This window comes from Notamacropus eugenii, chromosome 4 (assembly GCF_028372415.1).
Source record: "Notamacropus eugenii isolate mMacEug1 chromosome 4, mMacEug1.pri_v2, whole genome shotgun sequence".
Classification (NCBI taxonomy): Eukaryota; Metazoa; Chordata; class Mammalia; order Diprotodontia; family Macropodidae; genus Notamacropus; species Notamacropus eugenii.
The window spans coordinates 75,727,519-75,739,782 of record NC_092875.1 but is presented as its reverse complement, the minus strand read 5'-3'; the positions used below and the strand labels follow the sequence as shown (position 1 = coordinate 75,739,782).

Sequence of the window (12,264 nt, the reverse complement as noted above, 5' to 3'; positions counted from 1 at the left end):
TTCATGAAGTTTTATATTCTGGAATAGAAGAACAGTAGATCTCATTTAGAGTGCTTACATTCTACTGTCCTCTCTTCTTATTAGAAGTCAACCTTATGGATAGAAGATACTAATATTAAAGAGACATATTATAATTTTATAACTGTAAGCATAAATGGGAATTCTCAATTTTTTTAGTTCCTTTCTTTGGCATCAAGTCTTTAAGGTTTCTTCATTGACCACTTCCAGGTTCACTGTAATGCAATGAAGATGATAGACTCTTGGGTGACAAATCAATGAGATTAAGACAGCAAAAACTTAGCTTTATTCACTTTCATGCATGCAACCAACTCAAAACGGTATACAGATTGATAAATACAATACTGAAAGATGGCTCAGTAGAAGTAGTAACTATTTTTAGATGACTTACAGATTATAAATTTACAAAGTAACTACAAGAACTGATAAGTAACTAAAAGAGTTAAATTACCAAATTTTAACTGTGAATTGACTGTTTGTAATTACCAACATGCAAACCATTTCATAACTGGTGGTCTCATTTCTTGCTAGCCCATAAAACCCTTGCTTGAACCACCGCATAGCTGAAATGCTGTACATTAATGAAAGATAAAAGAGCAGACAATATTATAGCAATACCAATACTGGAAGTAAAAAATCTTATACAATCATAAAAGGAAGGTGTGAGGAAGTTTAGAATTGCTTATTCAGGAAAGGAGAAGGGAAAAAATGAATGAGGGAAGGAGATAGCCCACTGATATTCCCCTGCTTCTTTTCTATTCAATGTCTAGGAAGCTTCTAGCTTACATATCCCTCTAAGGAGCTAGTTGGGTGGAAGAATTGAAATTAGACAATACTTTCCCAAGCCTTCCTTTCCCTAATCTAGTGTATCCTCTTAGTGGCAGGTACCTTTGCATCTTCAAAGCCTCCTTCTTTCTTACCTCATCACCTCCCAAGCCTATTTAGGAAAAAATGGCAGATCAGGGAAAAGGGTTAATAATAGTTTGTATAACAGATAAATGCAGGTCAGATGCAAATAAAATGGAGAACGTGTCACTGAGGGCATGACAGATATTATAGGGATAAAGGAAATCTAAGAAAATGATCTACCAGAAGCACCTTTCTGAAACAAATTCTCAAAAAGTGCACAGCTAGAGTGCACAATAAGTGCACTTCTTGAGTGTGCTATTTATGAGAGCCACTTCTCTTCCTTCTGATGCTCCAGGAGCTGAAGTTTGCTGATGGAGTGGACAGTGAGATCGTTTCAGGCAGTGGAGGCATCTTTTCTTTACTTTCAAGCTTAAATTATTTTTCCAGCTGTGGTGATGAGGGAAGGTAGACAGGAAGAGTGACAGTGAAGTGAAAGAAAGGAATAGGGTAACATAAAGGAGACAAAAATATATTGAAAATGAGTTTAGGTAATTTAAAAGCAGAAGACTTTTATCCAGATGATGAGAAAAATAGATCTTATATAACAATTTGGAACTTTGTACAAACTAATTCACATATTTGAATCAGATATGATGAATCAGATTTTCACTTTTAAATGTTTGTGATTGTAATTCAATTTATTTGGAAAAGAGCTGCATGTGACTAGCATCTTAATGAACAACTGGTTTTTTAGTTTTACTTTTGCAGCTTCCGGCCATCCTTTAACTCACATCAACAAGCCCAAACTCAACCCAGATCATTTTCATTTCACTTAGGAGAAGGGGCTAAAAACTATTCAGGAGCCTGGGGCAAGGCATGCATAAATATGTCTTGGGTTTGCACAATGCTCTCTGGTAGATTCTCCAGCCCACTCCAGGTCTTGTGAAGTGATGCTGTACAAGGTAGGTATGTGATAAGGCCCATGAAATTTTACATAATCTCTCACTCATGAGGATGACAAATTTTTCTGGTACAGTATGTAGAACCAAGGTCAAGTATACTCTTCATCATCCCTTCCTTTCAGGAGGAGCTCTTCCTATGCATAGGATCTTATTTTCTATGGTTGAACCAAATTTACTTCAAAGAAAAATTGGAAAATTAAATAATATTGCTATTGGTTTCTATAATTCTTTGAACTGTGGATGAGTCTAATATGGAATCAAGTGACACTATTCTTGGCAAAACCAGGAGCAAGGACATCCAACAGACTTGAGGTATTTGATTTGCGTAATGATATTGAGTGGTAAAGAAATGATCTTACCATTCCGGTGTCACTAGTTGAAGTAGAAAACACATTGGTATCTGTTTCAGTTGTTCCCTTAATTGTCTTAAAGCATTTCTTATATTCCTCTTGGACCTGAAGATTCAGGAGGACAGAGAATTGAGTTTTGGCATGGAGGATCATTTTAGCAGCCACATTGCTGAAATGGAGGTAGGTAGGGGTGTGTGTGTGTGTGTGTGTGTGTGTGTGTGTGTGTGTGTGTGTGTGTGCATGCGCATGCTGGTCTCTACTTTTTCATTAATATTCTGTATGACTTTGATAAGGTTGATTAGGATTTATGACTTGAAGGAGGCTTCAAAATTGTTCAGTCTGATAAACGCATTTTATACCTAAAGAAACTAAAGCCCAAGGACATGATATGACTTCCTTCAAGGTTACACAGGTAGTAAGAAGAACAGCTGGGGTTCAATATCAGGTCCTGTGACTCCAAGTTCAGTATTTTCAATCTTTCTTATTTGCAAAATTGAATTAAAGACACCAACCCACTTACCCTTCAGAGGAGTTACTTCAATCCTGCTGATGGCATCATAAAATGCTTCTCATTTTTTAAGTGTAAACACTATTGCTTCATGACCAGAGGGCTTTTGAAAATGTCACCTGTCTTACAGACCTCACAGAGGCTTATGAGGACAAGTGAGATTATAGATGCAAAAATGCTCTGAAAAGTAAACCCAGGAGGGAAGAGCAAAAGAGTAGGAACTGTTTAATATTATTACTCTGCTGATGTATCTGATGAAAGTTAGCATGTCTTAATGGGTAAGTGAGTGGCACACGGTATAGACTGCTTCACCTGGCTGAGCAAAATTTGGAGCAGTATCTAGTGCAAGTCACTAAACTGTGTTTGTCTTAGTTTCTTCATCTGTAAAATTACCTGGAGAAGGAAATGGCAAACCACTGCAGTGCTATTGCTGAGAAAACCTCAAAAGAGGTCATGAAGAGTCAGATATGACTGGAAAAGTGTCTAAAGAGCAATAAAAAAACCCTTGGCTTATTGGCTGTAGAGCCAGCTTTGTAGTGAAGTAGATCAAGGTTCAGGTTTTTTCTCTGACAGAATCCACTTCTTTCACCTAACCTCTCAGTGTCCTAGGCTGCTATGATTCTAAGTCATATGAAAGTTGCTGAACTATACTGATGAAGACAATTTCCATTCTAAGGAGTCCCCCATATCTATGAAATCACAGATAGATACATCCTCTCAGAAAAAAAAAATGCTATAGAATATTAACTAACCTGTTGGTACTCTAAAAGTGAGATCTGGGTTCAGGATCACTTATCTCAGCTTTTCTTTCTATCGTAAAGTCCCTGTAATAGAAGCTTTGTAAGGGACTGGACAGATGAAACAGTTCCAGACATTTTGTATAGGGTTTGTTACTTGCTGTGAATTCTGCAGTGCACTACTTGTAGGGAGGGAATTAAAAAATTAGGCAGTTGGGCATCTGAACCCCAAGGAGGGTCAATACTCTTCATGCAATCTGTTGCTGGATCTCTACAGGTAAATGGAAAGAAATATCCCAGAGGTTTTGGCAGTGACTTTTGTTAGTAGCATGTCATTATCCCATGTGACCTTTCCTAGTTACCACTGACAATTTGACAAATAGCATTAGATAAATATATCTTATATTAAATACTTCCTATTTTTTAGGAACTAGAATTGTAATCAGGACAACAGTGAAATCTTCAAGAGAGACAAAAAAAATGAGCCCAACAGGTTACTGCCTGTTCTGCCAAGAACTCTTTTTCCATCCAGAAATGAGTCAAGGGAATCATTACAGACCTTTTATTGCAGAGTTAAATAATGGGGAACTTGAAGATTAAGGATGAGGGAAGTGCATGGTCAGGAGCACCTCCTCTGAAGAAAACATTTGAAGGAATACAACGTGTCAAGAAAGAAAGAGATGGTATGTAGCCATCAAATGGTAGCAAAGGATGGAAGTTACAAACAGTCACACTGGGCCTTGAAATAAGGAAACACTTCCTAAAAACTACAGCTATCCAGATGTGAAATGGGTCATATCAGTGGGTGGCAGGATGTCTCCATGCAAAGGTTAGGTGAACATTTGTAGGGCAAGATGTCAAGGAGACATTTGGTCAGTTATGGATTGGATGACATGGCCTCTGTGATCCTTTCCACTCTGAGATTCTATGAATCTGTAATTCTTGGAAATGGGACTTGTCATGTGAGTTGGTAAGAGGATGAATTACCTGGTGGCTGAGGACACAGTGCACCAGGAAGATGTAGACTCCCTGCAGGGAGTTGATGATGGTGAAGATGTAGGCAATGACTGACTGGGCTTGTTTAGGTACAGAATCAATCATGAAGAAGCCAAGACTCCAAGAGCATCCCAGGATGAAGAGCTGAGCTAGGGCTTTAATTGTCAGCATCCTATGAAAACCAAGAGGCAGAGATGAGATTCATCTTTCATGTTTTATCTGATACCCAACTCAACACCTCCTATGAGCATTTGGTTGTTGTCCTTTGTTCTCAAAGAGAAGTAAAATGACCTCACTGTGTTGGGAATAAAGGTACAGTGTGTTTAACCTGGTTGATCAGACCAATGTGAGCTTAGAAAGCTTTACCACAGATCAGGCATAAATAGTCCATATTGTATTCTCAAATAATTTTTTTTATCAAAACCACTTAGCATAGTGCCTGGCACATAATAGGTCCCACACAAATGGTTTCTATCCCCTTCTTTTCCCTTTCTCCCATTTCTGAGGATTACTTTTCAACTACCCTTCTTCAACACTGCCTTTGCAGGTATAAACAATCCAACCTTTGCTCATGTTCAAATAATATCACTATGGGAGAGACAATAATAAACACAGAGTTGAAAGTTCTGGAAGTTAACTTAAAGAGGAGCATGTTGAATGTGTGTTTTAAAGCGTTATTATATAATAGCTAGCACTGCCTTTCCTTGTACAATAGAAAAATTCCTTTAAAAAGGAGTATGTGAAACTATTGGTTTCTGTTATGTACAGCTATTTTTTATAAGAAATATATTTTGTTCTCTCTATATTGAACTGTTCATATTTTTAGTGACTGTGAAGTTAATGATAAAAAATAAATTTTAATTTTAAAAAGATTTTCACAAAAGTCTTATAAAAGAAATATTTACAAATGAATCACTTTTTCCAACAGAATTTCCAAGGTGGAAATGACCACAGTGGCCATCTTTTACTACTTGTCCTGGAGCACGAATTTCCTCCCTCAAAGGATAAAACAAATCTCCCGTGATTGGAAACTCATTACTTTCTGAGGCAGCCCATTACCCTTTTCACATCGTCTCACATGCAGTGTTGATTTGCAACTGCAAGTATTGGCTTAATGATAATTCAAGGGCTTAATGATAATTCTAGATCTATCAGAATGCAAAAGGGGAAATGTTTGGAGAGACCACTTGGTTTAACGGACAGACAACTGAACTTGGAGTCAAGAGGCCTGTGTACAAGTCCTATCTCTGCTACTTATGTAGGAGGTGACATTGGACGCATCTTTTATTCTTCTTTAAATGGGATGATAATGTCTACTGCAGTATACCTTGAAGGACAATAGTGAGGAAAATTCTTTATTAAATCTATAGTACTTATAAGTGAGAGCTATCCTCCTCCTCCTCATTATTATTATTACCCAATAGAAAAATACTATTGAGGTGTTGACTTAGAGCAGCCCAGAGTGTTCACAGAACTTCAGCATTGGGAGGGACCTTAGAGGCCAGACTAGAGCAATATTGCCCTTTACAGGTTACCTAGCCAGTGGTCTCCAAGTTTTACTTTAAGTTTCCTGCAGCTCCCTGGACTTTTCTGGCAAGGAAGGGGCTGACCAGCTTACCTTGTGTTTTGGATGGTGGACACTTCTTTGTTGAGTGATGAAAGTCTGTCTCTCAAAATCCACAGGGTTGTCAGATAAAAGGACAAGTTGATCTGTAGGAACAGTAAGAAATGTTGACTTTGAACCAAACTCTAGGGCCAACGTGGTTGTAACCATCCAACCAATGGACCTAGGAACTGGTTCCCTAGCATTGTTGTTGTTTAGTTATTTCAGTCATGTCACACTCTTCCTGATCCAATCTGGGGTTTTCTTGGCAAAGATACTGGAGTAATTTGCCATTTCTTCAGCTCATTTTTCAGATGAGGAAACTGAGGCAAGCAGGCTGAAGAAACATGCCCAAGATCAAATAGCTTAACAGTGTCTGAGGTCAGATTTGTACTGAGGTGCTTCTGAATCCAGGTTCAGCACTCCATCTGCTGTGCCACCTTGCTCCAATCCCTCCAGCATGCCCAGCATTGTGGGATATTGTTTAGGCCATGTTCAGAAAGGCATAGGACACACGGATTTCCTGAAAATGCTCAAGGCTGCTTTACTGAGGTATAACATAACCATGGCTATATGGCAAGTTTACATAAGAACAGGGTAAATACTAGGATGCAGGGAGGAAATGTTGGAAGAAATTTTGAGTTTAAACAAAGAAAGTTATAAACTGATATTTACTAAGCCTTTCAAAGTTTGCAAAGAGCTTTATAAATGGTATCTCACTGAATTTTCACAACAGATCTGTGAGGTGGGTTCTACAGGTATTAATATCTCCTTTTTACAGAGGAAGAAACTGAAGCAAAAAGATATTAAATGACTTGCTCTTAGTGGCACAGCTAGTAAATATTGGAAGAAAGGTTTGAAACTGGGTCCTTCCCTTTCCAAGTTCAGGTACTCATCTAGGAGTGGCCGCCTCTTTCTTTACATTGTTAGACCTCTGGATTAAGATCCATCTCAGAAATAGATATTACAACTTCACCATTATGTTCAATGATTGATCCTGTTTCAATTTTAATATAGGATCATAGATTTCTAGCTAAAAGAAATTTTAGAAGACATTTAACGCAAGGTTCTTATTTTATAAATGAAGAAAAGCAAAATTGTTTTATTGTTATCTCTGTGCAGATAATCCCCAGGTTTGATTTTTCCCATCCAATCCTATACTCTCTTGGCCTCCAGTCTCATGGAAGCAACTGAAGATTGGATGCTCCAGGGCATTTCCAACTGAACCCATCAGAAACTCAATTTGTTATTATTGTCTCCAAACTTCTCTTCTGAACTTCCCTGCTCCTGTTTAGGGGACCACCATCTTCCTACTCACCCAGGCTTAAAACCTCAGCATCATTCTAAGTACCCTCATTCACAATTACTCCAAATATCCAGTTTATTTTTAAGTATTTGCTTTTTTGCAATACTTCCCATATACATACAGTTTACCTCGACCTCAACATAGCAAGGCCATTTTGGTCATCTTTGAGAAGGGACAATAATCAACCATCTTCACAACCTTCTCTCCAACTCTACCATCACTCTCACCCAAAGTCTCATCACTTGTCACCTGAACTATTCCAATAACCTTCTGGTTGGTTTCCATGCCTTCTTTCTGCCTGCTCCAATGCATCACCACTCAGCTGCCAGAGATCTTCCTAAAGCTCAGGCATGACTATGTCACTCCACTATCAATAACTTGTCACTCCCTATTGCCTCTATGTTCAAATATAAAAACCTCCCTTTTAATGCCCTTAAAAATCCAACCCCTTTCTACTTTTCCAGAATTCAAACATTTTGTGGCCCTCCATGTAGTCTACAATCCAGTGACCCTGGTGTTGTTCCTCACGTGTAACATTATATCTCTTGAACTGCCTTTTAACTGACTGTAGCCCAGATCTGGAATTCTCTTTCTTTATCTCAATCTTCTGACTTATCTGGCTTCCTTCCTGAGATTTACCATTTTAGAAATAAAAACTGAGAAATTTTCAAACTTATTTTTTATTTTAATAATAATAAAAAACCTACTACATGCTAACATAAATGCATTTTTATTCCAAAAAAACTCCTATTTTTTTCCAAAACAATTTTTGACTTTTTATTAATGGATGGGGGAAGATAAGGCAATTAGGGTTAAGTGACTTGCCCAAGGTCACACAGTGAGTGTGTCAAGTATCTAAGGTCAAATTTGAAATCAGGTCCTCCTGACTATAGGACTGAAGCTGTACTTACTGCACCACATAGCTTCCCCCAAAACAAATTTAAAGAGTGACACTGCTTTATATCTATCTATCTAGATATCTATCTTGCGATCTTCACAAATATATGTATATATATATACATACATATTCTTGCAAATCTCTTTAATGCTTTGATGTCTGACTTAATAGAAGCCTTTTGCATCAATGTTGTGATTCTTTTTGCAGTTGACATATGTGAAGAAAATCGTCTTGCCAGTATTTATTTGGAAAAAGGATGAGTATTTTAATAAGCAAATAGCATCTCATTATTATTTTGAAGGACAGCTAGTTGGAACAATGGATAGAGTGCTAGACCTGAAGTTAGACAGACTCATTTTCATGAGTTCAAATCTGACCTTAAATACTTAACAGTTGTGTGACCTTGGGTCAGTTTGCCTCAGTTTCCTCATCTGTAAAATGAGCTGGAGAAGGAAATGGCAAACCACTCCAGCATCTCTGCCAAGAAAACCTTAAATGGGTCATGGATGTCAGAAATTACTGAGTACCAAAAATTATTTTGAAGATAGTTATGACATTGAGGACAAAACTATTGGGTAATCCCCTTCCCCCCACTGATATGTGGATCATTCTTTGATAACCAGTGGACTCAACTCAAATCCCATCTTCTATAAGAGACTGTTCCCAGTTCCCTCTGCTTCTTCCATACATACCCAGGGCCTAGTGACTTTCCCTTAAGATTACCTCCCATTTATCCTGTATATCTCTTATATGTACAAAGTTGATTGCATGTTGTCAACCCTATTAAATATGAACTCCTTGTGTTTTTGCCTTTCTTAGCACCCAACACCCAGCCTAGTATATACTAAACACTGATAGATATTTGTTGATTGGTTAAGTAACTTATCCAATGTCATCTAGGGAGTAAGCAGCAGAAGCCAGATTTGAGGCCCAGGGCTGTGATATCAAAACCAGCGCTATTTCCACTGCCTGAAAATCTGTTAGAATTTTTAGCTCACTTTGACTGAAGCAGAAAATAAAAGAAGAAAAGGTTGCTTTTTGACTCACCAAGCAGATGATAAACACGGGTCCTATAAAACTCCAGATAAATCCTTTTTCTACCTTCAACCAGCAACTGGAAAGCGAATATAGCATAAATGAGTAAATATAAATGAGCATGTTTGTATTGGACTATCCAGCCTGGCTTTGGGGTTTTGAACATCCAAGTCAGGATCTGCTCCCCAATGGAATCTCTGTATCCCCAGAGAATCACATAGGGCCTGACACAGAGGAGGTACTTTATACACACTTGCTGAATTAAATTGAATTAATAATAGCTCACATTCCTATGACCTTTTAAGGTCTGGCAAGCCCTTTCCTCCCAATGACCCTGATTTAGACAGTAGAAGTGCTACTGTTTTGCACACAAAGAAACTGGGACTCTGAAAGGTCATCAGATCATAGATTTAGAACTGGAAAGAAACTCAGAAGTAGTCAAGTGCATCATCCTCATTTAGAAATGAGGAAATTGTGACCCAGGTGGTGAATTGCTTTGTCCAGGCTCACTCAAGTAAGAGTCATAAGTTGGGCTTTCTGATTCAGGTCAGTAGAATGCAACTCTGGTTCTCCAAGTATTATACTATTAAATTCTTAGAAATTTACAATTTGATTCGAGAGACAACACTAAAGCACATTAAACAATCAGAGAACAATTGAAGACTCTAGAATAAAGATGTTGGTTGCAATGAAAGGAAGATGCTGGTTCCAGTTGGATCCAGGCATCAGACTACTCCAGGGCACTGACAGCCCTTACCTTCCTTCAACAAAGTGGGAACAACTGTGCTTAGCACTTAGTCAGCTAGGATTTATTAAGCTCCTACTATGTACCAAGCACCGTGCTGAATGCTGGAGATTGCCAACAGGCCATCAGAACCTCATGAACCATACTTGAAGAACTAGGTTTATTATAAGAGAAATGAACATGCATGTGGGACTCTAAACATGTGGAAAGAGTTCACATTCCAAAGAGAAGCTTGCATGTTGTTTCTGGGGTTTTTTTTGGTAGAAATCCTTTATTAACAGAATTGCATCTTCAGAAAATTGTGAAGCCATTCACCTGGAGTACATCTAGTTCCTAAACAAAGGTTGGGCTTTCTCAAACACACAAATAACCAATAACTTTGAAGTTGCCAACACTTAAATTGCTACCTCTCAACAAGGAACAAAGATGGCTAATTGTATGAAATAAGCAGCGGGTCAACAGGTTACTTCTCTGTGAGTTTGATAAATGAGCACAGTCAGCTGTGCATAATCTGGCTGAGAGAGCTGCTGATCAGCAGCACTGGAGGCTTGCAAATCTTTGATCCCCACATCCACCCTGTGAAGTAGGTGCTCTCTTATAACTCTTTAGAACACAAAATAAAACACAGAGAGATTATTGTGACAGCTTTCTCAAGTCAAGGCTTGAGCTTGGTCCTTCTTAATGGGACTAACTTGTTTCATTATGATCTCTGCCTCTTAAGCATAACCTCAAATATACAAATGCTACACAGAATGCAGATAACAGTAATCAAAACTGTGTAACAACACAAGGTACCCAAACAAATGGATGCAAGTCATGAAAATATTTAGGGGCAAGACAAATTTAACAGTTTGTTAGGGTTGGGTTTTTGGGGGAGGATGTCTGCATCTTAGCAGAGTACTTCCAAAATGGGAGGGTCATAGTGGTATTTATTTCTTATGGGGAGCAATGAGGTGACTGAGTGATTGATGGATGAATGGGTGAATGATGGATGATGGATGGACGGGTGGAATCATGGTATGGGGGGAAGGTAGTCTTGGCGTAGAATGTCTTTAATTGTGCTGGATATTCGTTATAATCTGAGCTTGGTCCTTTTCCAGTGTCTCCTTTTTGAGTTGTACCTGATCTTATTACCAGTTTTCATTTGAATTCATTGAGGGATGGGATGATTCTGCTTCTGTTTTTGGCCAGGAACCTCTTGATTCTAAATGTTTTATGAGAGGACATGATGATGATATGAGAGCCATCCTTCCACCATGATGTCTGGATGGGTGAAAAAGGCAAGAAGATTGCATGTTTATGAAGTGCAAGAAAGGAAGGAAGGAGAAACAGAAATCTCCTCCTGAATGAGAGTGGCATGGGAAGAAGAAAGGAGCAGTAGGACTAGGGAAAGGACTAAATGCTTCTGAAGGAGAGGAGCAAGGTGACAGCAAAAGCCACATTCTTTTCCCTTGGAAACTGCTAGATCATGAAGATGGGATGATCTGCTTATCTAAAATGGTCCCAGTTGCACACTGAGTGACACCTGTCTTGACTCCAAAGACATGAAGGTAGTCCAGCTTGAGGTACAAACAACAAATTAAATCAGTTTGGGGGGAGGGGTTTATCACTGACACACTTAGAGCCTCCTGTACACTCTGGGTTCAGTGCTTCTGGAAAATAAGGCAACTCAAGAAGACAGGTTAAGTTGGATTCAGGGAAACATTTCCTCATTGTGGTCATGGCTGCATCTGGGCATACTGATGACCACACCTAATAAAACATTGTCCTGGATGCCACTCGGGCTGCCAACTTGAGGCAAGGGTAAAGAAACATTTCACAAAGGTAAAGATCAGTGAACAAAAAGCTGACAAGAGGCCCACTAGGGACTCAAGAAGATGGCAAGGTCTTCTTGTATCATATCAGATCAATTAAAAAATACAGCAACATTCTTTTCTTTTCCCATGTAGACCCATGCTCCACCCTGTGCTGCAGTCAAGCCATCAGGAACATGGCAATTCTGCAGGACCGCTCCTGAAAGACTAAGAAGCTCTTCATGAACAGCAGAGATGAACTGGGGAGTAGTATTTATCAACTGAGCAACTTGTGCTGAGATATCCCATAGGGTAGCTTCAAGCAAGACCATGCCAAACCACAGGAGAGCGGACCAGAAGAAAGTTCACCCTGAACTGAGAGTGACCAAAGGGTTCCTGGCCCAGGGCAAAATCAGGCAGCTTCCAGAAGGTTGGAGACAAGTGTTGATGGAAGATGAAGCGTG

The 12,264-nt window shown here is 38.9% G+C and overlaps 1 protein-coding gene and 1 pseudogene across 1 annotated transcript in view; both read right to left on the bottom strand.

The window, feature by feature from the left end:
- Positions 1 to 296: 296 nt before the first annotated feature.
- Positions 297 to 12,264, bottom strand: part of LOC140499989 (adhesion G protein-coupled receptor E4-like) — a 28,560-nt gene continuing 16,592 nt past the window's right edge. The window contains exons 7-11 of the mRNA XM_072602095.1: positions 9,275 to 9,341; positions 6,039 to 6,130; positions 4,412 to 4,592; positions 2,189 to 2,284; positions 297 to 1,314 (exon numbers count right to left, since the gene is read on the bottom strand). Of these exons, the coding sequence (XP_072458196.1) occupies positions 1,303 to 1,314; positions 2,189 to 2,284; positions 4,412 to 4,592; positions 6,039 to 6,130; positions 9,275 to 9,341 (448 nt within the window). The 3' untranslated portion in view covers positions 297 to 1,302. The remainder of the gene's footprint in view (positions 1,315 to 2,188; positions 2,285 to 4,411; positions 4,593 to 6,038; positions 6,131 to 9,274; positions 9,342 to 12,264) is intronic.
- Positions 11,080 to 11,648, bottom strand: LOC140499986 (large ribosomal subunit protein eL39-like; annotated as a pseudogene).